Source organism: Mercurialis annua, linkage group LG6 (assembly GCF_937616625.2).
Source record: "Mercurialis annua linkage group LG6, ddMerAnnu1.2, whole genome shotgun sequence".
In the NCBI taxonomy this organism is placed as follows: Eukaryota; Viridiplantae; Streptophyta; class Magnoliopsida; order Malpighiales; family Euphorbiaceae; genus Mercurialis; species Mercurialis annua.
In genome coordinates this window covers 4703947-4731200 of record NC_065575.1, presented here as the reverse complement: position 1 = coordinate 4731200, position 27254 = coordinate 4703947, and the positions used below count along the sequence as shown (strand labels likewise).

Below are 27254 nucleotides of genomic sequence, written 5' to 3'. Positions count from 1 at the left end.
GAATAAGGAGCACCAATAAGTATTCATGCTAAGCAACACAGCATTAATGAGCTGCAGTCTTCCTGCATAAGAGAGGAACTTTGAAGCCCAGCTGCCTATTCTTGATGTAATTCTGGTTACTAGCTCACTACAATGAGACTTAGAAAGTCTAGTGGATATGAGAGGAACCCCAAGGTATTTTATAGGCAATTTACCTTCCTGAAATCCAATAGTCCTTAAAATTCCATCCTTTTGAGCTGAGATACCATTAAAGAACACAACACTTTTAGCATTATTAGGATAGAGACCTGAGCACTCAGAGAACTCATCTAAAGCTTTTTAAAAACTCTAACGGATTCCAATTCACTACCACAAAACAGGAACAAATCATCAGCAAAAAGCAGTTGAAAGAGATTCAACTTCTTACAGTTTCTATGAAACTTAAAATCAGATTTCTGTCTGATTTTCATGCTAATGAGCCTGGTAAAGTACTCCATACAAAGCACAAAAAGAATAGGGGAGATTGGATCCCCTTGCCTTAAACCTCTTTTTCCAGCAAAATAGCCATTAACCTCTCCATTGATCATGATAGAGTACTTGACAGTTCTGACACAAGCCATAATTGTCTCTATCAACCTCCTGGGGAATCTAAAACCATAGAGGACTTCTTCCACAAAGTCCCATTCTATTGAGTCGTAGGCCTTCTGAATATCAATCTTCATAGCACAGGAGTCTCCATTTCCTTTGTGGTAGTTGTTAACAATCTCATGGGCTACCAAAACATTGTCTGCAATATTCCTTCCAGGGATAAAGGCAGATTGGGTATCACTCACAATACTCCCTATGATTTTGCAGATTCTGTTTGTGATAATTTTAGAAATGCATTTATAGACCACATTGCAGCAAGCAATGGGTCTATAATGACTGGTTGTGGTAGGAGACTGAACTTTAGGAACCAAGGTAATGAGGGTAGCATTAGTTTGGGACAACATTTTCCTTGAGGCAAAGAAATCCTTAATTGCTAAAGTGACATCTGAGCCAACAATACCCCAGCTTTTTTTATAAAATTCACTGCTATAGCCATCTGGGCCAGGAGCCTTATCCCCATTGATAGCAAACATAGAGTTTTTCACTTCCTCATCTGTCACTTCCTTATCCATGTCCTCTCTATCATTATCATTCAAAATATCACCTTCCAGGAAGACATTATGATTGACATGATTCCTGTTAGCATTAGCAGATCCAAGAAAGTCTTCATAGTGCCTCAAGATTTCCAGCTTTATCATTTCAGGATTATCAGAAAAGGATCCATCCCTTAGGAACAGGTTACTGATATTTTTTCTTGTCTGTCTCTGCTTTATACTGCTATAGAAGAATTTAGTATTCAAATAATAAATTATATTAAATATATATAATATAAATCTACAATATATATACTAAAAATATACCAACGAGCTTTATCTCAAATGGTATAAGCGAGGGGCAACAAACTAACCTTAACAGTATGCTGCTCAGCGCACATACTATTTGAATACTAGCGCATTAATAATATTATTTCTCCTATTTAAATTTATATATATTAAAATTAATAATAATTACATATGTTGAGAAAGAAAACATACTAGTTACAATATATTTTCAAATTCATCAAATCTTATTAAATCAAATACGAAACAATTGTATCTGTAAGAAATTTAAAAAGATAAAAATAACTAAAATATTTTTTAATGAAGAACTAATAATTAGAATAAATAATTATGATGTTTTGTAATTTAATTTATTAAATATAACTGAATACATGGTTTGTAGCATTTATGCAAAGAATTCAAATTTCATACACGAGTCTAAATTACACGCTCACTTTAAAAAATTTTGATATGTGATTCAATTTTTAAGGATGTTGGGTTCAGCAATAGCTAAAGAAGGGGGGTGAATTGAGACTTTAAAACTTTTCTGCTAAAATGTCATAAACTATTAGATTAAGCAGATAGAGTTTTAGGCCGGCTAAACTAATAAAATATGAAAGATTTGATAGCTCCGAGAGATCAACTAATGAGTTATAGAATTAGCCTAAGTTGATAAGTTCAGGCAAAGACAAGCTAATCAAATATTGAAGATTTGATAGCTGTATAAGATAGTTGGAGATGACATGGATGACATGTGGACAATAATTTTGGTTCGATTCAAAAATGGCTACAATTGACACATAACATATAAGGTTTAGCTAAATCTGATGGTTTTTAAAGGTTTGGCTAAATCTGACTCGAGACGCAAAAGTTTGGTATTTTTTGTAAATAATTCTAATTAATTATTAGATGACTAAAAAACTTTAAATTAAGTTATTAATTTGCATCCAATTAGCAAAGATAATATGGTAAATATGTATGTCCCCTCCCACCCCACTCCACTCCACTCCATCCGTGCTTTTATATATAGTATAAATATAAATATAACACTACCGTTTTAAAAATCTAAAATATAGATAAAAATTATCAAATTGAAAATAAACACACTACAGTTTGTAATTTTAGAAACCATTATATGGACATGTTTTATATAAATTATAAAAACTAAAAATATAACTTTGTAAATATATTAAATATATTAAAAAAAGTCAATCAACAAATGTTATGTCAATAGTCGTAAGAGTTTTTTACAATCAAGATTGTAAAAAGAATGTACTCTTTAAATTAAACTCCTATTAGCTTTATATTTTAATTAAACTCCTATTAGCTTTATATTTTATGACATTAATTATATAAAACTTATTATCATAATTTTACATGTCTCCCCTTCACATTTATAGTACAATTATAGATAGATAAGTGTGCAAACAAGAAAAACTGTATAAGCATTAATAATAGTAAAAACAATATATATTTAGCTCAGTTGCATTTTATTTTATTGATATTTTAGTTTGACTAGAACTTACATTTAAATTAAAAAAATTAAATATTTATGAATATTTATCTATTAACTTTATATTTTATTAAATCTTAATATCAGTATATTTAGAATATGATAATGTTTAACTTTTAAAAACAATGCCACATCTGTACTATATTAATTTTAATAGATAAAAATATATATTAAATAATACTTATATTTACATAATTAAATCTACTCATATTAACTAATTATATATAAAGAGTGTCCATCTTTTTTTTAATGAAAGTGGGTTTGCAAATAATGAAATGTGTAGTTTTGTCTTTTTTAGCCATCAAAATACTTGACTATCCTTGCACTGGACAATAGACCAACCCATGTAAATTGGTGGGCAACTCTTCTACTGTTGTAATGCGGAAAGACAAGACAGAATCAGCTCCAAAGTTTCCTGAATAATAAAGGATCAGCTGCTCATCAACCTGCACATAGAATTTCATGTTTAAGAATTCATGAAAATCTAAAATAGAAAAATCAAAAATCACCTAGCCAAATATTGTTTTATACTAAATTGAATATTTAGACAAAATGAAAAATTAATAATTATAGTGACAATAACTTACCTTACAACTTCAACCTACACAATGTAACCTCAAATACACCGTGACGTCTTCGTATAAGCTCCGAGTACGCCGAAGCCTGAAAGGTACGAACTGCACCGGTTTCTTTATCCTTGGCTCTCAAAGTGGTATAGATGGTAGTAGTAAGTCCTACAGCTAACACATTCACTTTCTCTAACTCCAAAAACTCATAATTAGTATCCTGAAAAACGAGTAAAATATAATATTATTATTGTTAAAGAAACTAAAAATTAAAAAGTACTAAAAGCATCAGACTTACATTATTATCATTGTAGTGTTCTATAGCTTTTTCAGCATAAACATTGAATTCATTTCTCACAACCTCGTTTTCTGTCAAATATTTGGATTTGGCATATTCATTATTATATGATCGAGTATGATTGGCAGTTTGAAATTATTCTTACTTCATAAATAGAATATGATACAAGTAGGAATTGTAATAGATATATTACCAGTAGGAAGTGGTTCAATCCTTCCAAATGCGCACGTCCCCGGAAATTTGTCCACATCAAATCCCTGTGAACAATTAAGTGCAATAAATCAAGTCTATTATGTGGGAAATACCCTCAAAGTCTATTAATTGTTGGCATATTTTATTTGCTTTTGATTTCTGTTTATTGTTAGTTATCTTGTTTTGCTGAGCTGACTGTTTTCAGCCTTTCATTGATAAGGTTTGAGCAGTTGCCTACAAGCTTCAACTTCCTGCTGGAGCTTCCATCCATCTAGTTTTTCATGTTTCTCAACTTGAGAAATCTATTGCAACTAATACCCCTATTTCTCCTACTTTTCATGTTCCATACAAGCTTCTCCTACTTTCTCCTTCATATTTACATATTTTATTTTATTACTAACTTACAATTGCAAACCCAAAGATTAAAATTATTTTAATTGAAGAAGACTTACATCGCTCTCTATGACTTGTCGGGCATATCTTTCATTCTCTTCTTCCGTCATATCACGCTCAGAAGAGATCCATTCCTCAGGTTCTTCACATGGTTTCAGACGTGGATTAGCTGAACCAAACAAAAACCATTATTATCATAAAGAAATAGTAATTCAACTATGACAGTTTAACATTAATAAAGCAGAATAAATTAATTTAGTTCATAAATTGTTTAAACCTGGATTGCTATAATATTCCTCCCTGAGTTTTTCTCGTTTTTTTACTGCCTCCTGAAATAGCTTCTTATTAGCTTCCCGAAATGCATCTTCTTTAGCTTTATTTCGCGGCGCGGAAATTCTTTGTTTCTCAATCCAAATTTTTTTGGACTTTTCCTTTGTCTTCCAAGACACCTCTGCCACGCCAGCTGATACGTTGCAAAGTTAGCAATGTTATTTCAATAAACAAATAAGAATTAGCATTTAAACTACATCCAGTCATATAAGAAATTTGCAGGACAAATCACATATAAAATTAAAGAACAGAGCATTTGAACCCTAGTTAAGCTTCTCTAGCTTATGTACACCAATTCTCAAAACTGGGGAGGAGACCGAAGAATGAGATGAATCTTTAGGGGAAGAAAGTTTTCGATCTGAAGTTACAATTGATTGATGAGGTTATTGCCTATTGGGAAGGAAGCACTGGAGGAAGAACAAATGGAGAGAATTTTAGAGTTAGAGCGAATGCCTGAAGCTGTAGTGGAGTTGAATAGTGCGGTTAGATTTGGAATGAATACCAATGGAGAAGAGAAAATGGATTATGATTCGGGTAGAGAGGGATTCGAAGGTGTGAAATCCATTGTTAGTGAAAGAAGTTTGGGTAATAATCCTAAGTTCTTGGAATCCAGAGTTTATCCTGAGGAAAACCTAAATGAGGCTGTTGTGAAGAAAGGAATACTTCGAATGGGTAGCGAGAATAAAATTGGAGGTCACTATATAGATCTAAAGATAACGGCACTAAATTGCACTATCAACCTCCCTCTATAGAGATAGAGTTAGGGTTGTTAAATTTCATTCTTCTGAGATTAATGAGGAAAGCAAGTGGAAATAGATTTTAATTTGCTCTGTGGTGGGATTGGAACCTTGTTTCTTCAGGTTTCAAGGATTAGATATAAGTAGATGGAGAAGCTATGGATCACAAGAGGTCATTCATATCAACACGAAGATATTTCTTCGTCAGTTCCAGGTTGATGAAGGCGCATGCTGGAGGTCCTTTATTCTTTTGACAAGAGACCAATGATACTCAAAGAATGGCAGAGATGAATGAAGTTTAAGATGGATGAGATTATGAAAATTCCAGTATGGGTACATTTTCTTAACTTCCTTGGGAATAATGGTTAGCAAATATGTTGGGTAGAATTGCTAGTCTCTGTGGGTGACCAATGTACTAGTGATCTTTCCAAGTCCTTGTAGAGATGGAAATATTTGGAGAGTTCCCTCATAAGAGGATACTGAAAGATGAACGTGGAGAAAAGATCATTCGAAGGATGAAATAAGAATGGAGGCCTCCTGCCAGTACTAAGTGCAAAACCACAGGGTATACTGCTCAGTACTTTAAGATTGATTGTGGATCAGAAAACCTGGGTACAGAAAAGGAAAGTCATTGAGGAGAAAGCAAGCAGTGAAGAAATCCTAGGAAGTAACGAAGATGGAAAAGAAGTGGTTGAAAAAAACAGAATGAGGTTAATATGAGTAAAGAGCTAGAAGTCTGGAAACTGAATCAAACTGCTCAGGTTGCTATAGTCAAAAGACAAGAGTAAGGTAGTGATGAATACTGCACAGGAAGGCATTAGGGTGGAAAATAGATTGGAGATTCCTGGCGAATCTAGATTTGGTGCCATTGGAGACAGAAAGGTGAAGAAGGTGAACATTACTCCTGAAAGGAGAAAATGATTGGTGTGTGGAATGCGAAGGGTCTCAATGATCCCATTAAACACTCAGAGATTAGAAATTGGATTGAGAATATCAATTATCTCTATGTGCAATTGTGGAGATTAGAGTTAGAAGCAATAATGGGGATAGAGTCTAGAATAAGTTGAATTTAACTGGTGGATGCGTGTAAATAACAATGAGTTTTGTGACCTTAGTAAAATCTAGGTAATATAAGGTTGATGGTTCTAGTGTGATTTGCAGTATGAAGTCAGATCAATTGATTCCTTAAGAGAGTGTAGTTGAGGGGAAAATGTTTTGCTGCACCTTCATTTATGGGGCTAATGATGTTGTTAACAGAAAGGCTTGTTGTGTTGATTTGAAGAAGATATCTAGGGATATTACTAGTCCTCGGGTGATCTTAGGAGACTTTAATGCTATCTTAAACAATGGTGAAAGATGTAGGGGAAGATATGGCGAGTCAAAGAGATTGTAATGATTTTCAGGATTGTATTAATCAGGCCAATTTGATTGAATTGAAATGGAGTAGTAGCTTATATACTTGGTCCAGCAACCAGAGTAGAGGAAGCTTGACAGAGACCTGGTGTCTGAGAATTAGTTTGATAATTCTGAAGCAAAAGTTCTGCATCAAGGTATTTCTGACCATTCTCCAATTGCTATTACTTTCAATGAGCCTATTATCACTAGGAATAAACCTTTGAGATACTTTAATTATTGGACTGGAAGTATTGAATTTTTAGAGATTGTGAGTAATTGCTGGAATAGCCAAAAACTCTTGTATTTGTGGCATTTTGAGCTTAATATATTCTCTCGGTGCATTTTACCACAAAAAAAAAATCAAAATAGTTTTTTTAATTTGCTGCTTTAAAAAAATTGAAAAAATGATCTTCCAAAGAAAATCAAAAAATTATCCTTGTGAAACAAATAATTTTAGTCTTAAATCAATCCTGGATAAAATAATGAAAATGGAAACGCCAAACCTGTACTGGAAGAAATAGGTTGATCCTTCTGAAGATACATGTGTTCCTCCCATGTAAACTCTAAAGCCGTGAGTTTTTCTGAAGCCATGATTCCTTCTGGGAGCTGAAAAATAGCAATTTAAAACAGTAAAGGCTTATACAATCCCTGCCAATCATATATGACAATTTCTAAACAAATTAATAAGCAGATTCTTGAGGTAGATTTCGTCATACATTAGTGGTGTCAAAGTCTAAATTCAAACATCAGACCACCACAGATAAAGTAGTCTATTTTAATCAAACCAAATACCAAGTACAGATCATTAATTAAATAACAGCAAAAAATCAGACTCAGGAATCCATATATTAACATATGATTCTCAACAAATTATATTTTCTTCTACCAAATAAACAAATAAAAATACGGCACTTCAGCGCATGAACAAAAGAAAACAACCAAAAAATGGATTGCGGCCGAAGGAAAGAGATAGCACTAGCGGCAGGAGCGACAGCTAACGGCCGCGGCAAGCGGAAAAGACATTGGAAGAAGAATACATACGTCATTAAGGTTAGATTTCCTTTCTTTTACCTAACTTTGTTTCTTTTTTATTTAATTTCATTAAAGAAAAACATAATTTTAGAAAAACTATAGAAACAGTATACAACTAGCGTTACTTGGTCCATGCTTTGCTCGGTGAATATTTTAATAATTATTCATATTTAAAAAAGAAGTATGAATAGAAAAATTTATTTTTTTATTTTTTAGTCAGATAGTTTCTCATCTATAAAATAATTTTTATTTTTTTATAGTTGTTGTATGGTAATAATTGTTTTTGACGATTTATACCAAATTAAAATATCAGACTCCATCTTTCCTCTATTTTTTTATATTTGAATTATAACTGTACTATTGACTTTTGGACTGTTACTTTAAATATACTATTGAATTTGATGATGTGCTTAGACACCTCCCTAAATTTCCTATTAAAATTAAAAAAACTATAAAATGTATGTTTATATTATCTAATACTATAATGATGTTAACATTTTCTAAAATTTAGATTAAGAATTATTAATTACATTATATCATCACCACTAAACATTTAACTCAATTTAATATTGAATTAAAATTAATCTTACCAAATAACCAATTTTAATTAGTTTACAAAACAAACATCATACCAGAATATCTAAATATTAAATTCATTTTATAATTTCGATTTGACTCAGAAAATTGGTTTAAACCGACTATTGCACAAGCCTACAGATGTGTACCTGAGCCTAAACGTTAAAAATATTTTTGTACCTTTTCCTTAATTCATATGCAAAGAAAGAAAAAGTATTGGTTGAGAAGCACTTGGGCGTTACTAGCTAATACATACCTTGTCAAGGAATATAACACCAGTAGGAGGCCTAGTAATGTGTCTATGTGGGTCAGGAAGTCTGTATACAGCACATCTGAACAAAAAAACAGAAAATGATTGAAAATTAACAAAAAATTCACATCTTATGCACTTGCTTATTTGCAAGACGAATAAATGATCAAAATTGGAAACATACATGACTCTATTGTCCGAATTGTCTTCCATGTCACCAACTGGAGACCTGAATATGGCAGGGTGGGTATCTCCAGAACATGGAGATATATAACCATTCATTCCATCACTGCATTTAGCCCTAAATAGAATCAGATGATAGGCAAATAAATTTGATAAAAATAGCTCGTGTTGAAATAGTTCTCAAGAGCCCAAAGTGTAAATTCATAGAAAATGGAAAAGCTCGCAGTAAGAATAATGATAATGTTTCAGAGAGCCTTGTAATTTGCATTTAGAAATAGTGATAGATTATGTTATAATATATTGTGCATGCTGCCACCAAGAATTTTTTTTTAATCATGACTCATCAGACATATTTCAAAAGCATTAAATTCACTTCAACAACCATCTGATGCAAAGAACAAACTAGTTAACACTGAGTTCAACTCCTGAAATGGAAATTCATTTGCAAATCAGATTGGAAACTCAGCCAACACAAACCTTAGCTCGGGATTAATACGTTCCTTTACTTCGGTTCGTTCTCCGTCTGTCAACTGCTTACAGTGATTATCAAGTAAATATATACTCCCAGCAAGAGAGTGAGATGATAAAACAAAAAGCATTTCAAACATTGCACTGTTTCTTCTTGATTCTTCCTCCTACAAAATACAGTCCATATCAGTTCATTTTCTGACAGGACAGGACTTAAACCTTACAATGCAACCACATCCAAAAAGACAAGAATGAATAACTGAAAATATGTAGAATGACATAGCACATATTACTCAATTCAAGAGCTATACCGTTAGCGTATGTTCAACCTTTTTGACCTCCGCAAGAAGGCGATTTTCATCAATGAAGGGCAACTTTGCAATACCCTTAGGGTGAGAGATAAACATCACACATCAATAAAACCATTTATATAATAAATTATGTGCGGCACAGTTGCCTATGAATATAGATTCTTTTAGTCATAATATTGACTAACCTGCCACGCATAACACTTTCCATTCATGTCCACTTCAAAATCTGATAAAGAATCAATAGGCAACCTATTATGTAAAAGGGCAAGAAAATTTACAAAAATGAAGAAATCTCAGTTAGTTACACATACCAGTAGGGTAAAAATCAATGATTGGTGAATTTGGATCAGTCATCAATATTCTATAATTCATAGGAAGAGCATAGGAACTGAAAAAGGCTAGTATTAGAATTTTCTTTACAAGATATATTATCACAAGGGATGTAAAACAGCACTAGTACCTTGCACCAGGAAGAACTCCCAGAAGCTGACTGAATGGTTTAAATGGAGTGCCCAGTTCAAATTTAATGTTCATCTTACCCAGATCTTTGAGATCAGAAGCAAAGGGTGGATAATGATAGGGATAAAACCTGAAAAAATAACAATTTCATTTAAAAATTAAGGGATCCAAAAGAGGGTACACAATGAAAGAAAATAGAACAGCACAAGTAAAAGTTGCTAGTCTGAGGCCTAATTACAAGTTGGGACTGTAGTACTAGTAACTGCAACATGAGGTCATTTTGGTTGTGTGAAATTCTTAAAATGCATGAAACAGTTAGTATCTTGCACAGCCTTTCTCAAAGTTTCAGAGTGGGAACAGGGTAGTGGAACTTAATACGATTCAATATCTATAGTTATTGCTAAAACAGTCTTCATAAATCAGGAAACTTTTCTCTTTTAATTCCAAGCTTCGTGCGCAACAACAATCACAAAGAAAACAAGTAGAAGCTGCAGCAGAAGGTAAAAGAACTCCCAAATCCGAACTGTTGCAACAAAAATATTAAAACTCACCACTGCCAAGAACAAACTCCTTCATAGTAATAGCGCATTAACCAACATAGCCCTTCAGTGTATCGTAAGACCTGCATAACAGATGGTCAAATAGATAAATTAATCCTTTGCGGACATTAAAGATATTCAAATTTAACCATAACTTTTGGTCAACAATAACACCAATTCACATAACATACAACATCCTTTTTTATGTCTTCAAGTTCAGCAGGAGATTTTACAGAAAACTTCTCTTCATAATACCTTTTCTTCCACCCCGGCTCTCCCAATTTAATCTATTAAGAAACAGCAGAACATGTAAATAATTGATCATAAGCCAGGAAAAGAGCAATAAAAGAGCATGTTTGGTGACTGCTTAGCACCCATTTTCATGCGTGTGAAACAGAAAGCAACATTATGCACTTAGAATTTACAGCCTCAACAGTTTCTATCTATCAAAGTTTCAAAGTTATTGCATAATGTACATAAATATGAGATGATGCTAACAAAAAATAGGAAGCCAAAAATGCAGCATGGATAGTAGCAATGTCTAAGCCAGGGAAAAGAAAAATAATCAGAAGAACAATGATGCACGTGACTTAATCCACCATGAATCATGCACTCACTGTCAATTTACATCTGACAGATATTTGAAAGTAGCAAAAGATATTAAATACTTAAAAATTGACTTGTTCAGCAGCTCCCTAGTTTGTGTCTTACAGTCTTCAATAGAATATAAATAAAGCAAAGGAAACCAAAGAGCATTCCAAAGAATGCAAGCAATATAGCATAATAACTAACAAGTACAGACCTTGTCACATTCTGGATTTTCAGAATTGAAAGAATCAGATTTCTCACGAAGTATCTCCTTAAGCTTAGCTTTCAAATCTTCTTTGTTTTCATGGAACTAAAAATGAAAAACAAATATCATAAATAAAATGAAACAGCAAGTCAAATGTACAAATAAACAAATTTTTAACTCCTCGCCAGCAAGGCTCATAGCAAACTGAAGGCTAGCCCATAGAATATGAGTCCTAAAGAATGGCTGAAGGTTAGAATTACATTAAAGTGCCTCTTCCGAAGCAGGAAAACGGACATTTATTTCCAAACCATTCTCTGCTTCAACAATGGCAGCACCAACACTAGCTGATGAAGATGAACGAGCAACTTTACTGGCCGGAACAAAAGATCCTTTACCATTGGATTTGGATGCCAAACAATTGCAACTTCTACAATTTAGGTCTGCAGTCTCTATACTCTGCTGAAATGGTGATGGTGTAGGAGCTGAGGCAAGACGAGAACCATTAAATTGAGTAACTAGAACCGAAGACTCCAGTTGAACTTGTGGCTCCGCATCATCTCCTCTTTCTAATCTTAACTGTGCTATTTTGATTCTATCTAACTGCCGCTGTAATATGTAAACATAAAGAATCACCAACAACAAGAGCTACTCGAAATAGTGCAAGACTAAAACAAAAACTTATGTTCTATTATTAGAAACTACCAAATCTAACACTTTTAGAATGAGAACAGAGAGAATGTAAAAAATCTACACACAATTTTTATTCTCTTTTAATGCCATGAACTTTTGATCTTCATCAAACCTCAGGCAAGTCATCCTCTCACCGATAACAAAAATTGAAAACAAAATTGCATGTGTTTTTAGATGTTCCCTACTAGATTTACTACTTCCATTGTTCCCCTCTCCTCTCCTCCTCCCGTAGATCAAAAATAAAAGTGGGTCAACTCGGAAACACCTAGTTGGTATGTCTAGATCTATTTCTCAAATGATTTTACTTAAAGCAAAAACTTACTTCCAAAATATTAGCACAGAATATTTAATGGAAAATTATACCATGCAACTTTTCCTAATCAACCCTTAGACAGGTCTAACTTATCTTTATTGGGAAAATCCTCCTTTAATATAAAACAAAATTTTGAGATGTTTTTAACAAACTCTTGCCAACACAGAGAAATTTCCTCAGAGCAACTACAAAGAACAAATACTACACGAAGCGGCAATCTCGAACAAGCCAAGAATGAATATCCAAAAGGTTAAGCAAAAAAGTATTTAACCTGGTCCAAGCGCGCCCTTTTCTGGAATATTTTATCTTCGTAGGACCCCACTGCTTGAATAAAACACTCCACATTCCTCAAATTAGGCTGAGAAAGGAAAAAGTACACAACAAACAGAGATAGAAATTTAAACAATTTTCCAAAAAAACATAACTTGGTAACAGGGTACCCTCTCAAAGCAGCTACTTAAATTACAGAGCCTATGTACCTTGCTTGCATCAGTCAGATATCCACCCATTGCCTTAAATTCCCTCTTATATACTGCCACAAGCAAGTCGATTGCACCCTGCAAACAAATCGAGAAAATTAAGCATTTATCACCATTTTAATTCACGTGCTATTTTCGGCGGAAAAGAAACACGTCAGATACTGTTTTGTCTTTCAGGTGAATTGCTATCACTTTCTAAAGACAGAATTCATTCTTCGCATGCACTTCTTAAATAATTCAGATAAATAAGGAGACAGGATACAGAGTTATATTCAGAATGATCAACCAAATTAGAAATTGCAAGTGACATACATTTGAGAGAAAAAAAATTATGTCTATACGTATTTCTAAGCCTAACTGTTTGTCTTTACAGATCATAAATAAATTGGTTCCAATTTACTAAATTCCTGGAAACTAGTGTTAAAATGTTAATTTATTAAAAACAAAAACGGATAAATTACATCAAAATTATATCTTTGAGATACTACAGTTAATCTCCAAATGTTCCTATCTAATTGAAAGTCAGTGTTCACAGACCTCACGAATCTCCAAATTTGGCATAGGTGGCAAAAAAGCATTGCCAGAGAAGAAACACATGAAAATGAAATCATCCACAATGCATTCAAGATCAATCTTAAGTGGAGGATTTGGGATTCTGAATTCCATTTCCAGATACTCTCTTAGAGTCCAAATGTTGAGAAACTGCAGCATGTGAAACAAAGGGAAGGAAGAAGGCGCTTCGGCGTTTAAATTTTTGTCATTTGTATACTAATAATCAACACAAACACAGTTGAAATGGAGCTCACCTGATAAGATTTTTTTGCTACAATAGCTTCACCTTTCTCATCTAATTCTTCAGCCTTTCTCTTGTTCTTTCCTTCACAATCTACCGCTAAATGACCAATCTGATTACATTTAAGGCATTTGTCTTGTTGAGCAGGAGTGAGAACAGCCTGAACATTATCATTAAGACACAATAATCATGTCAGCAAGCGGGACAAAAGGAGGAACAAGAAAATTCATCTATATTAATGAATATGCCTACAGATAACAACAAAAATTCCTGCATTTCAAGTAACGCTTCTACTACTGCATATAAATGAAAACAGCCAAAAATATTACAAAACAGGAAATGCCTTAAAACTTCGCAATGTGAAGAGAAAGAATACAGAAGAAAAACACAAACCTCTCTAAGAATTGAAAAATGAACTTCATGGGTAGCCAATGCCATCATAATCAGATGCGCATCCTATCAATAGCACCAGGTTACAGAACAAGAATGTATTAGCTTAGATGGCAAATGCCAAATATATAAAGAGCGGGTCATATGAATAAATGGGCATACCAAACCATATAGGCAATGGCGTGCATTTGGATCAAAATCGGGAAGATTTCTCTGAAGACGAATATAAGACATAACCTTGTGTTCCCCTTCACCGGGAACATTTGCATCAGAGAGAATAACCTTCACAAAACAAGAGGTGGCGGCAACTAAAAACTATTCCATCAGCATTTGTACTATGACCCAGCTTTTCTTTTAACATACATGTCAGACATTAAGCACACACACACCAATCAACATCCCAGAAAATGAGTGGGTACCTTGACTTTTTTCCATCCAGGATCATAGTTTAATCTAAGGTGAACATAATACTGCAATGCAATTGACAGAACCGCCATAAATTCTGTTCCAGGTGTAATAATATTGGAATCAAGAACTTGTGAAAATTCCTTAGGAGGGAGCTTTCTGCCCTCCATCTCAAATTCTTGTCTGAGCCTTTCTTCTACAGCTGCCTATAGAAGTATGGGTGAAAATCAATAAACATTCACTGTATAATTGATGCTATCTGTTAGTTTACTTTTATTTCTTAAATAAATAAAAGAATGACGCAGAATTTATATGCCCAAGAGCATCCAAAATAATAAAAAATACTTCAAAATAGTACAAATACAATGCAGTTTACTGTTAAGCTATCAAAAACAAAACATTAAAGTTTTTTAATGTCAGGAGCTGCATAAAATGGGAGAAAACAAGATCATGTTCTTATTTAATCATAAATCCAACTCTAAAACAACTTTTTATTTGATAATGTTTCGTTTATACATTACAGTTTTTATATGCACCAAAAGTTATCCATTTAAACACATACCGCTTCTGCTCTATCTTTGGCTGCTCTGAAACGCCTAGACCTTTGTTGGTTCATTTTAGCTCGAGGAGCAACACCATCTAGAAATTATTTTGAATTAATCAGGACCAAAATAAATAGTAGAGGACTAATAAAATGGTTTCTCAATATTTTTAAAAATACAAACCGATTGCCATGTACAACAGCTTTCTAGGTCTGACCATCACAAAAAGTCTATCAATGTAATCAAACATGCACCGGAATACCTCGTCGTAAGAAGTCGGTGAAGGCTGCATAAAATGATTCACATCATCAACTTGTAATCACAATAAATGTTTTGGAATTCAAAATAAGATATTGAAAACTAATTTAAAAATACTCTGTCTTCGGGGTGAAAGCAGGGGTGAATAATCCCGTCCATGTGGAGATACAAATTATCGTATTCGATATTGTTAGGGTTAGGTTTACTCGTATCCACCGGAATTTTAAGTTCATCGATAACTACTGCTTCTTCTTCAATTACATCGACCACTACTAGTGGATACTTCTTGCCCAACCACCGATAAACCGCCGGAACTCCCATTCGATGATGATGATGATTTAATCGAGCTTACAGCCTTGTGGATCAGATTATTATCGGTTACGGCCAGTACCCATGGGACTCTGATTGTAAAGGACGGGCAGCACTATACATTCCGTGGGACTCTGAGTGTAAAGGACAGGCAGCAGAATTGGGAGCGTCTTGCGTCACAGACCGCGTTGTTTGGCGGTTGAAACTAGGATTTCATAGGGAATGATTAATATATTTTTTAAAAGGTTTAATCAAATATTCAAATTTTTTATTTTTTATTTTGTTTATACTCAACTTTTAAAATCTTCAATTTTAGTCTATTTTTTATTTTTCAGTTTTAATTATAGCTAATCTCCAAATTTGGTTGAAAAAAAAATTAATATACACTTTATATTACTTCATTTTTGAATTTTTGATGATAAAAGGATAAATAAAAATAATATGAACATATATTTACATTTTTTTTCATTTTAATTTGAGCAACTGGCTATAATTAAAATAAAAAAATGAAAATGAGTTAAAATTGAAGATTTTGAAAGTTTTGGCCATAAGCGAAAAAATCGAAAAGATGTGATATTTTTTTATAATTAGGCCTATTTTTTTAACATAATCTCCGCGGTATCTATTTTTAACACTTTTACATGTTATGCTTTTTACATTTACCAAAATAACCTTTTTTATTTTTTAAATTTTAAAATACCTTTTTTACTTATTTAACGTCTGTCTTTTATCGATTTTATTTTTTTGTTATTTTTTTTAGTATTTTTATAGTGTATTTTATATAGTATTTTTATAATGTATTTATGGTGTTTTGTGATATTTTAAGGTATTTTTATGATATTTTTATGGGTTTTTAGTCTAAATATATCGGCACATATTGTATTTATTATACGTTTTTTCTCAGAAAACGATAAATCAATTTGTTGTATAAAAAAACAATAACATCTATACACACCTACTTTCTGGACAGGTAAAAATGGATAAGATATTGAGGCGTCCAATGATGATTTACAGAGAAATTTGTCCCGATGACGAGCTATCGATCCTCTTGTGTGAATTCAAGCAAGCGTGATCAATATGCAGTGAAATTTTTGAGGTGTTGAAGCGTAATTAGCCGGAAATAGTTTATAAATGTTTAAAGAAATTGTAATATAAGTCTAGAAAGTGAACTAGTTGCAATTTTTTAGAAGTTTATGGGTCAATTTGCAAGTTTAATAGACTAAAATTGACCATTACCAAACTCATAGGATCCTAGAAGCCATTTTAGTATTTTCGGACACCAAAACTGACTTTAACATGTCTTTTCTTAACTAGTAAATTGAATTCCGGATTTTGTAAATAAAAACAGTAAAAGTAAATATTTCAAACTAATCTTAATCCTGCAAATCTATCCTTTAACACTTTTTCTAACCAAACTAAAACTCTAACACTGGGTAGAAAGTAATTTTAGGCTAAATGAACCTCTAATTGACCACTCTGACTATAATAAATGATAACGTAGCACATCTAGTAGGGGCGAAGCAACCTCGCCAGGAACGAACATCACTAAGTCAAGCATTTCACCGACCTGGTAACGATGTCCGACCTGCTTGAAATCATAGAACGCATGACTTGGGGGGTCACCGGATCGATGGGAATTCAAACATCATCCGAGACGATCATGCCTGATAAGGTCGGACCATGAATCCTACCCGAGCTCTGAGGTATGTTCAACTCAGACCTAAGCCGAGCTCCGAGCTCTTGAGCCCGAAAGATTGGACCATCTGGTTTGAGCTCTGAACCGCTCTCAGATACGGGAACCCTGATAACTTGACTCCCAAGTTATCCGGGCTCCGAGGTCCTGCCCAAGAGCGCTCACTCGTGTACCAGATCCTGGGACCACAGAAGATCTTCTGACAGGTACGTGAGGAATGTTCCCTCTGACACACCTAACAACCGTGCCTCCCGCAGGGATATTCTACCACGTCAGCATAACTGATTTCTGGGACCACTGGGCTCACAGCCTGCCAGCAAGGCAGGTTTGTCCTTAAACCCTAACTATAAATAGAGGGTTTAAGGACAAACCCTAGGTAATTTCTTTTTCTCTACTCTAAGCACTCTCTTTTCTCTTCTTCTTCTTCCTTTACCTCAAATCTTACTTGAGCGTCGGAGTGAACGTCCGGTGACCCCCACCGGAGTTCTTTCTGACCTCTGTCTGCTTGTGGTGTGCAGGTCGCTACAGCTCGGATTTAGTTTGGTGATTCATCACTTGGCGCCGTCTGTGGGAAAGCGTTTTGTATTCCCCTGTTCTACTCTGGTTCTCTTGACGTTGCTGATCAGATCTTGACAGGAAACAATGGCTGATGATCCTGTTTTGGACAGGGTAGATCCTCTGGGTACTACGGCTACGGACACCAACTTGGTTGGTGGAGTTTCTGCTAGTGGTCGGACCTCTGTGATCACTGGCTTAACTCCTCCGGCGAATGCTCAGGTGGGGGGATCCAGGGCCTCCGGCAGTGGAGCTGGATTTGTGCCTTTATATGGATTGGAAAACTATCCTAGGGCGAACCCTTTTGCTTCAGATGCAAGTCACACCCACCTAACAACGCCAGGAACCACCGTGCCTCAGAGCTTCCTCCACAATACCCTGTCTCCCACTCAACTCAACTTCCCGGTAGATGCAACACTGGTGGCTACGGGATCGGGAACAACTTCTGGGCAGGATATACCTCCTGCGGTCTTACAAGCTCAAGAATATTTGGAATACATGGCTCGTCAACTACACCAGGCCCAGCAGATGCATTTTGCAGTCATGTCCCAGTATTACCCAAGTTACAATCCCTCGGCCACCCCCGTGGCCCCCCACCCCAAGTTGCTGAGTTTCAGGATGGTCGTCCTCCGAGAGAGGAAGGTCGGAGCGATCACCCACGACCCAGACCTAGGGGTCCCACAGAGTATCAAGCACCAAGAGGCGAAGATCATCGTGACACCAATTTGCCGAGAGACGAAGGTCGGCATGATCGCCCTCTGCCGAGAGACGAAGGTCGGCATGATCGCCCTTTTCCGAGAGACGAAGGTCGGAATGATCCTCCTCCTCCTCGAAGGGAGGGGGTGCAAGACGAGAATCTACCACCGGGGACACAGCGCGGTGACGCTGGTTTGGGGAGGGGAGACCCAGACCCGGAGGCAGATCCTCTGCGGACCGCGAGGGCAGGAGTCCCACCGGTCAGGAGAAAGGGGGCAGAGAGTGTTCACAGCTCGGGTGCAGCATCTCAGCATCAGAAAACTTTGCATGACGAAGTTACTCGTTTGGTCCAGGCCGAACTGGATAGGCATAAAGGGCACAAGGCAGAGTCTCGACCTTTTACTACCTGTGGCATTCCTAGCCCTTTGTCAAAGGCTATATGGGATGACCCATTTCCAAATAAGTTTAAATATCCGCCCATTGACAGATATAACGGTAAATCCGATCCGATGACTCATTTAAGTTGCTTTCAGGTTGCCATGGGAGTTCAAAGTGTCTCGGACGCCACGGTGTGCAAAGTGTTCCCTTCAACGTTGAGCGATGCGGCGCAAAAGTGGTACCAGAACCTCAAGGAGGGCTCTATTACTAGTTTCAGGGAGCTCGCTATGGCTTTCAAAACTCATTTTTCCCCGAGCATCGAACGAAAGAAAAGATCCAGTGATTTGAAGAAATGCTTTCAAAAGCAGGGAGAAAGTTTGAAAGCTTACATTGCTCGGTTCAATGCCGAGGCGATCATGATAGAAGATTTGAACGATGATACCGCCATCGATGCTATGAAAGATAACACCAGCATGCAAGTCTTCCGAGACAGCCTGATCACCAACCCGGTTGACACTTACACCGAGTTGATGGACAGGGCTTGGAATTATATCAATCTCGACGAGGAAAGGCAGAGGAAGTCTTACGGGACGGCTAGCCCGGTTCCAAGTAAAACGCAGAATACTCAGGGATCTAACCGTAGTCAAGATCGGTACCGACCTCTGAACGAGACTTCGGGGTACAGAGGTAACGAGCCATTCAATGCTCAGACCAGTCCGTCAAATACGGGGCCTGGTACTAAGCCAAGTTTCAGTATTGGAGGAGGAACTGAAGGATATGTGGATCGGGCAGGCGTGCCGAGACAGTATGTTCCACTCAATACTCCGAGGGAACAAATTCTATCCTGGATCAAGCACAACAACGAAGAGATTCGCTACCCACCGAGGCTAGTGAAAGATGGAGACCGATCCAAGTTCTGTGATTTTCACGATGGTTATGGCCACGAAACGGAGGAATGTGGACGATTGCGAAGCGAAATAGACAAGTTGGTCTGCCAGGGGCGATTACAACATTTTGTTGTGGCCAAGGAGGGCCAAGACCGAGGAAATACGAGGGTCAACTCGGTCAGGTCGGAGCCCGGGGGGAGTAGGGAAGCCCAATCCCCATCAAAGAAAACACAAGTCACAGGAGTAATCAACACTATCTCAGGAGGAACCTCAGAATCCGAGTATGGTCGCAAACGCAGAAAGAAAAAGCAAAAGATGGTCATGTCGGTATCTACTGGGTCGCCATGGCCTAACATTGTTTTCGGGCCAGAGGATGCGAAAGGAGTAGATTTTCCTCATGAAGACGCTTTGATTGTATCAGCCATCATTGGATCGAAATGGGTAAAACGATTGCTGGTGGACGATGGAAGCTCGGTTAACTTGTTGACTCTGTCAGTCTTTTTGACAATGGGAGGATCCAAGACTGACCTTAAGCCTGTGAACATTCCTCTCCTGGGGCTGGGGGGAGCTCCGGTCACCCCAGAGGGCATGGTCGAGCTGGATCTGGAGCTCGGCATCGAAATACCTCAGGAGGACGGAACAGAGGGAATCCTGGCGGAACCAACACGGAAGGTACGTTCACTGTTCATGATAGTTGACATGCCTCTTGCATATAATGGTATCCTTGGTAGACCTATGTTGTATAGCACAGGTGCAGTGACTAGTATTCGTTACTTAATGATGAAAATCCCAGTGGAAAACGAGGTTATAACTATCAGGGGAAACCAAACCCTATCTAGGCAATGTTACATGGCCACTATGGGCAGCACGGTGGAAACGATGAACATCGATACACCGGAGCTGCTCCTCAGAGAGAAGAAAGCTCAAAAACCCCGAGAAAACCTGGAAACAATTGAACTCACAGAGGGATCCGAGATGTGTGTAAAGCTGGGGGTAGATTGGCGAAACGAGCACCGGGAAGCTATCATAGCTCGGATAAAACAGTATGTGGAGGAGTTTACCAACAAGCCAGAGGATATTGGGGGGGTAGACCCTAAGATCATCTCGCACAAGTTAAACGTGGATGCAAAATGTAAGCCTGTCAAGCAAAAGAAAAGAACTTTCTCTCTGGAGAAACAGATTGCTATCCGAGATGAAGTGGAGAAGCTCTTGAAAGCCGGGTTCATCAGGAAAGTAGACTACCCTGAATGGCTGGCTAATGTAGTCTTGATCAAGAAGTCCAACGGTAGATGGAGGCTTTGTATAGATTTCACTGATCTAAACAATGCCTGCCCAAAGGACAGTTTTCCTCTGCCAAACATTGACCAACTGGTGGACGCGACGTGCGGATTTGCGGTCTATGCATTCTTAGATGCTTCTCAGGGATATCACCAGATCCCGATGAGCAAAGATGACGAAGAAAAAACAGCTTTCACAACGGATCTGGGGACCTATTGCTACAAGAAGATGCCTTTTGGTTTGAAAAATGCTGGGGCAACCTATCAAAGACTCATGAATCATGTTTTTAAAGATCAACTGGGCAAGAATGTCGAGGTTTATGTGGATGACATAGTAGTAAAATCTAAGGGGATCAAGGATCACGCACAGGATTTGGCAGAAACTTTTGAAAAGCTGAAGGGTTTTAACCTCAAGCTGAATCCAGAAAAGTGTGTTTTCGCAGTCCGCTCGGGGAAGTTTCTAGGGCACCTCATCTCGGAGAAAGGCATCGAGGCCAACCCGGAGAAAATCGAGGCAGTAATGAGCATGAAAGCACCCAGCTCGGTGAAGGAAGTGCAAAAGTTGAACGGGAGAGTAACGGCGTTGGGCAGATTCATGAGTTGCTCGGCCAAACGATGTTTGCCATTTTTCAAAATCCTGAAGAATACAAAGAATTTCAAGTGGACAGAGGAGTGTAACACAGCTTTTGAAGAGCTGAAGGTTTACCTCAGCACGCCCCCGGTGCTAGGTAGACCTGAGCCTGGGGAAATCTTATACTTGTATCTCTCGGTGAATGACGAGACAGCAGCGGCAGTCCTGGTGAAGGAGGATAAGGGTCTGCAAACCCCAGTTTACTATCTCAGCAGGGTCTTGAAAGGCCCGGAGGTCAGATACCCAAAAATTGAGAAATTTGCTTTGGCATTGAAGGTGGCGCCGGAAAAACTAAGGAGATATTTCGAGGCTCACATCATTGTAGTACGTACGAACCAACCTTTGAGAAAGGCGCTGCAGAGGCCAGAGATGTCGGGACGGCTGGTCAGCTGGTCGGTCCAGCTGGGAGGATATGACATCCGGTATGAACCAAGACCGGCTCTGAAAGCACAAGTATTGGCAGATTTTATAGCTGAGACCACAGCAAGCGACCAACCTGAGGAACCTGACGAACAACTTCTACGGTGGGTATCAGAAGTCGACGGGGCATCAAATCTGGATGGATCTGGAGCGGGCGTAGTCTTGAAAGGCCCTCACGGAGTCACACTCCGAAGCTCGGTAAAATTCGATTTCCCGGCATCCAACAATGCCGCGGAATATGAGGCTCTGTTGATCGGATTGAGAATGGTAAACGTGGTAAAGGCCGAGCACGTAACAATAAGGAGTGATTCTCAGTTAGTCGTTTGTCAAACCCTGGGTACTTTTGAAGCTCGGGATTCGGAAATGAGGAGATACGTGGACAGAGTCAAGTTCTTCTTGAACAAGATTCAGGAGCTCGGAGGAAAATGGGTAATAGAGCAAGTTCCTCGTTTGGAAAATCAAGAGGCCGATGTGTTGGCCAAAGCAGCAACAGTGAACGAAAAGATACCAGGAGTCCATTTCTCTGTTCAAAAGCATTCCAGTATCGACAACTATGAAACCATTTTTCTAACTCAGCCTTTGGAAAACTGGATGCAAGGTATAGCCCACTACCTGATGGATGGAACTCTGCCAGAAAACAGAGATAAAGCCTACAAAATCTTGCGACAAGCTCCGTACTACGCGTTCCTCGACGGAGTCTTGTACAGAAAGTCTTTCACCCACCCGTGGTCGAGATGCTTGACAGCTGAGGAAGGAGAGTATGTGTTGAGAGAGATACATGAAGGTATTTGTGGGGCACACATAGCTCCTCGCATGTTGGCCAAGAAAGCAGTGTTGCAGGGCTACTACTGGCCCCTAATGGTCAGGCAAGCAGAGGAGATAGTAAAGAAATGCGAAAACTGTCAGAGGCATCAGAACATCCGACATGCTCCCACCACAGAGCAGTGTCCTATTACCAGTCCTTGGCCATTTGCAACTTGGGGAATTGACATCCTGGGTCCTTTCACGCCAACCACGGGGCAGAAAAAGTTCTTGATAGTGGCAGTAGATCACTTCACAAAGTGGCTCGAGGTAGAGGCAGTGAGCACCATCACAGAAGCCCGGATCCGGGATTTCTTCTGGAGGCAAATTGTGTGTCGCTTCGGTATACCCAGAGCGTTGGTAACTGATAACGGAAAGCAGTTCAACTGCCGAGCCTTCAAGGAATTTTGCAACGACTTGCACATTGACCTGCGTTTCACTTCAGTGGTTCACCCGCAGAGCAATGGGATGACCGAAGTAACCAACCGGACGATCCTAAAAGGGCTCAAGGCCAGGCTAGGGGAGTTCGATAGACAGTGGCTGGAAGAGCTACCGAAGGTCATATGGGCTTACAGAACAACGCCAAGGGCGGGCACAGGAGACACCCCGTTTTCTCTGACATATGGGTGCGAGGCAATGATACCGGTGGAAATCGGGATGCCAACTCTAAGGGTCCAGTTCTTCGATGAGGCTAAGAACGAGGAAGAACAGAAACTATGCCTGGACCTATTGGAAGAACGAAGAGAGCAGGCAGCGCTAAGAATCGAAGCATACAAGCAAAGAATGGCTAAGTATCATAACAAGAGAGTTAAACCCTTGAGTTTCCAAGTCGGCGATCTGGTCCTGAGACGGGCAGACATTGCTAAGGGAAATGCTGGAGTGGGAAAGCTCGAACCCAATTGGGAAGGCCCCTATCGAGTCACTGAGGTCGGACGAGCAGGAGCTTACAAGATAGCACACATGTCGGGCAGAGTGCTCCCGAGAACTTGGAACTCCCAGGTTCTTCGGAAATACTATCAGTAGTTACTTGTTTTCATTTTCGAGGTACCCAGGGGTTTTTTCACTTATGTTTGAGTTAGGCTTTTGTAAAACTCAAACATAAGTTTTTCCCCTCAATGAATAAAAAAGATTAAAAAGAATTCATGTCTTTTCCAAAACCCGAGCACTCTACTCGGTAAAAAATCCACGGGCTATGTGCCATCCACGGGCTATGTGCCACCAGCGGGCTATGTGCCATCCACGGGCTATGTGCCATCCACGGGCTATGTGCCACCAGCGGGCTATGTGCCATCCACGGGCTATGTGCCACCAGCGGGCTATGTGCCATCTACGGGCTATGTGCCACCAGCGGGCTATGTGCCATCCACGGGCTATGTGCCTCCCACGGGCTATGTGCCACCCACGGGCTACGTGCCACCTACGAGCTATGACAATCCCGGGTCATCCAGAGATAACAGGTTATCCACACCTAGCAACTTGATCAAGCTCGATCTATGAACAACCAAGAACCTAATCTAGCATTTTTTATCCCAAGTGTGAGTCAAGAGCCCATGTATAAAAACAACATAGAAACTAGAAAATTTACACTACTGGAACCAGCTCGGAAACTAAGCTAAGTTAGCTGTGAAAAACATGCTGTCACGTACTTAGTCAAAATTCTCAAAAGCAAAAGTTCATTCAAAGAAACAACATTCAGAGATAACAAAGAAAACACAAACATTCAGACAAGGAAAAAATATATAACAAGCACAGAAAAATATTCAAGACAGAGCAGAACGAGCTCGGAAGCTCAGCATTCCTAAAAAAAACTAAACAAGGTTCAAACTTACAAAAAGAAAGCAAAAATTATCCGGAAATTACAACTACGGTTATTCTAAACTGGGCCCTGATCCTGGTCGTCAGCCAGGTAGTCGTCGATGTCTGCTTGCACATCGTAATTCTCGGGCAGCACTTTGGCCCGGCGATGTAACTCCACGGCATCCAGCTTGAAACTCGATACATCGGTATCAGCCCCGAACCGGCTTCTTACATATTCCCCGACCTAGACCTCCCCAACATATAACATTCGTCGGAAGTCCTCGTACATGTCCTCTTCCCGAGTAGCCGCCTGGGCAACCTTAGCCTCCGCATCCCCCGCCCGTTTGTTGGCCTCCTCCAGTTTTTTCTTCTGGTCGTCCACAGTGTCCCGGAGCCCTTTGCTCGCTAGTTCGTTCCGGCGGGTTATGTCGGCGAGCTGCTTGGAAAAGTCCTCTTTTTCAGCCACCTTCTCGGTCTCCAGACGACCAACATCCTTTCGCAGGGACTCCAAAACCCCTAAGTCCTCTGCCCGCCGGTCCTCAGATTCCTTCAACCGGTTTTCCAAGTTGGCCACCAAGGAAGCTCCTTCTGAGGCTCTTCTCTCTGCTTCGGAAGCTCGCTTCTCAGCATCCCGGAGTTTAGCCCTCTCCGACAACAGAAGATCCTTGGCCAGAAGGAGGTCCACCTCGCTTTTGTTGACGTTCTGGTCCGCCAGGTAGGACATCTGAGCTGCCTGTCGTCAAAACAAAGCATGATTAAAAACACGAAAAACAAACAAAATAAACAAACACTTAGAGAAAGTTAATTAACACAAAGAATACCTGAAGGCAAAGAGAGGAGACCGCAGCCAGAAGATTCTCGGGTTTATATGTCTTGTAGTGCGCCAGGTCTATGGGCAATGTGGTCACCCGGGCCACATCCCCCGCAATGGCCATCTCGGTCAAAGATGGGCGAGCCCCGTCATTATGTCGGCTCACCCACTCGGCAAAACTGGTCCGAGTTATCGTCTGGGGACCGGGGGCGGTGGTGCTGGTATCAGAGGAGATCTCCGGAAGATCTGGGATCTCACGTCTCGACCTTTGGGCACTCGGGCCACCTCCCCCAGGAGCTCTTCTCTCTGGGACCTCCTCATCTCGCCGAGGCCCCACCACGGTCTCAGCTGAACCAAGGTCCACAAAGGGGATATCCCCTACGGGTTCCGCTGTGGGAGGAACCTCAATCCCTCCGGGCAGCTGCACCCGGAGCGGGACGACATGAATACCAGCTTCAGGGGCCTCCCGGTCCCCTGCAGTTCGCGGAGCAGAAGTCGCATCCGTAGCAGCTTGGGGATTGGGAGGGGGCGCCGGAGTGGCACCTCGGCTCGCCGGCCTCTTCCGCTTCTTCCCAGCCAACCTTGATGGATCCAAAGTATTCACTGTGACAAAACAAGAACATCAGCTAGTCAGACACCAGCACAGGCCAGAAAACAGTAAGACAACGACACACAAGCGTAAAAATAATAAAAATATACACATGTAACAAGCCAAAAAAAAAAACCGGTACCAGCAGGCCCCGAGCTTTTCCAAAATTCAAAAGCGACTTTCGGGCACAGCTCGTCGGCCTGAGCCTTCTCCCCAGTAGGAGCAGCATCACGTAGTTTCACCATGTCGGCCACCTCTAACGGGGCCGGAGTATGGAACCATTTGTCCGGCTTGTAGCATTTCAAAGCCCAGGTAGTCACCATCCCTTGGAAGGCAGTAGGATGGGTGACCTGGAAAAAATCCTCCTTAAAATCTCGCAGGGAATCAGTGATCCCGGATATCAGCCCTCCCGGCACCTCTTTCCTTTCACCTCGGAAGCGGATATAGGCAAAATGATTCCTATCTTTCAGGGACAGCAGGTACAAACAGCAGAAGAGCCGCATCGTGGCGTTCACCCCGGTCAGTTGACACAACTTCAGAAAACAGGAGTAATGACGAACTCCGTTGGGGTGGATCTGCGAAAGAGGCACCTCGAAGTAGTTGCTCAATCGTTTGTAGTCTTCAGAAATCGGGAACCGTATACCCGATTGAAGATGCTCCAGGGTGAGCATAATGGCATTCTCGGGAGGAGCGTCGTTTAGCCGATGTCCGTCCGGGACCAACGAAAGACCGTACTCCTCCGGGATGTCAAACGCTGCACGAACCGCCGCTAGAAAGCCCGGGGTACACCGCGATGCTTTCAAATCTCGATCTTCAGTTTTCTCCCCAGTATCAGCGACAACCTTTTTCCCTTTCTTTTTCTTAGCGGGAGCTGGAGCCGATGTCCCTACTCCCTCCACCTCGGAAAGGTTAGCTCGGGCAGAACGGACAACATGGAATTCCGTAGACACCTCGTCGGTTCCCATGTCGTCATCATCATAACCCCTTCCCTCTTCGCGTTCTGACAATTCACCCGACATACCTAGGCCAAGCAGAAACAATCTCGGATGAGACGAGTTTCCAAAAAAAAAAAAAAAACAACAAATCATGAATCAACAGAAGCCTCCTAAGGGGTGAAATC

At 39.3% G+C, this 27254-nt stretch overlaps 1 protein-coding gene across 6 annotated transcripts; it reads right to left on the bottom strand.

Moving 5' to 3' along the window:
* Positions 1-3042: 3042 nt before the first annotated feature.
* LOC126686680 (5'-3' exoribonuclease 3-like) lies at positions 3043-15805 on the bottom strand. 6 transcript variants are annotated; one of them, XM_056106154.1, is made up of 28 exons: positions 15408-15804; positions 15216-15318; positions 15053-15129; positions 14505-14696; positions 14248-14367; positions 14089-14151; positions 13709-13855; positions 13440-13604; positions 12903-12980; positions 12695-12781; positions 11715-12026; positions 11430-11525; positions 10819-10914; positions 10640-10710; positions 10090-10218; positions 9941-10017; positions 9815-9855; positions 9630-9704; positions 9328-9485; positions 8852-8968; positions 8674-8749; positions 7313-7415; positions 4625-4810; positions 4407-4516; positions 3956-4019; positions 3763-3833; positions 3486-3684; positions 3043-3344 (listed from the first exon to the last, which is right to left on the bottom strand). In XM_056106154.1, the coding sequence occupies exons 1-27, from the start codon at positions 15609-15611 to the stop codon at positions 3487-3489; spliced, it is 3216 nt and encodes a 1071-aa protein (XP_055962129.1). In that variant the 5' UTR covers positions 15612-15804; the 3' UTR covers positions 3043-3344; position 3486. The 6 variants fall into 6 exon arrangements, with proteins under 6 accessions (XP_055962129.1, XP_055962131.1, XP_055962130.1 ...); XM_056106156.1 differs by having other exon boundaries at positions 4625-4798; XM_056106155.1 differs by having other exon boundaries at positions 12903-12982; positions 13451-13604.
* Positions 15806-27254: the final 11449 nt, after the last annotated feature.

Bases quoted from the DNA above. Each gene is read 5' to 3' on its own strand.
- LOC126686680 (XM_056106154.1), bottom strand. From the start codon at position 15,611: ATGGGAGTTCCGGCGGTTTATCGGTGGTTGGGCAAGAAGTATCCACTA. The intron at 12,027-12,694 runs GTTAAATACTTT...TACATATTACAG, and splicing joins AAAGGGCGCGCTTGGACCAG to CGGCAGTTAGATAGAATCAA. The intron at 10,711-10,818 runs GTATGTTATGTG...TCTGTTATGCAG, and splicing joins AAGACATAAAAAAGGATGTT to GTCTTACGATACACTGAAGG.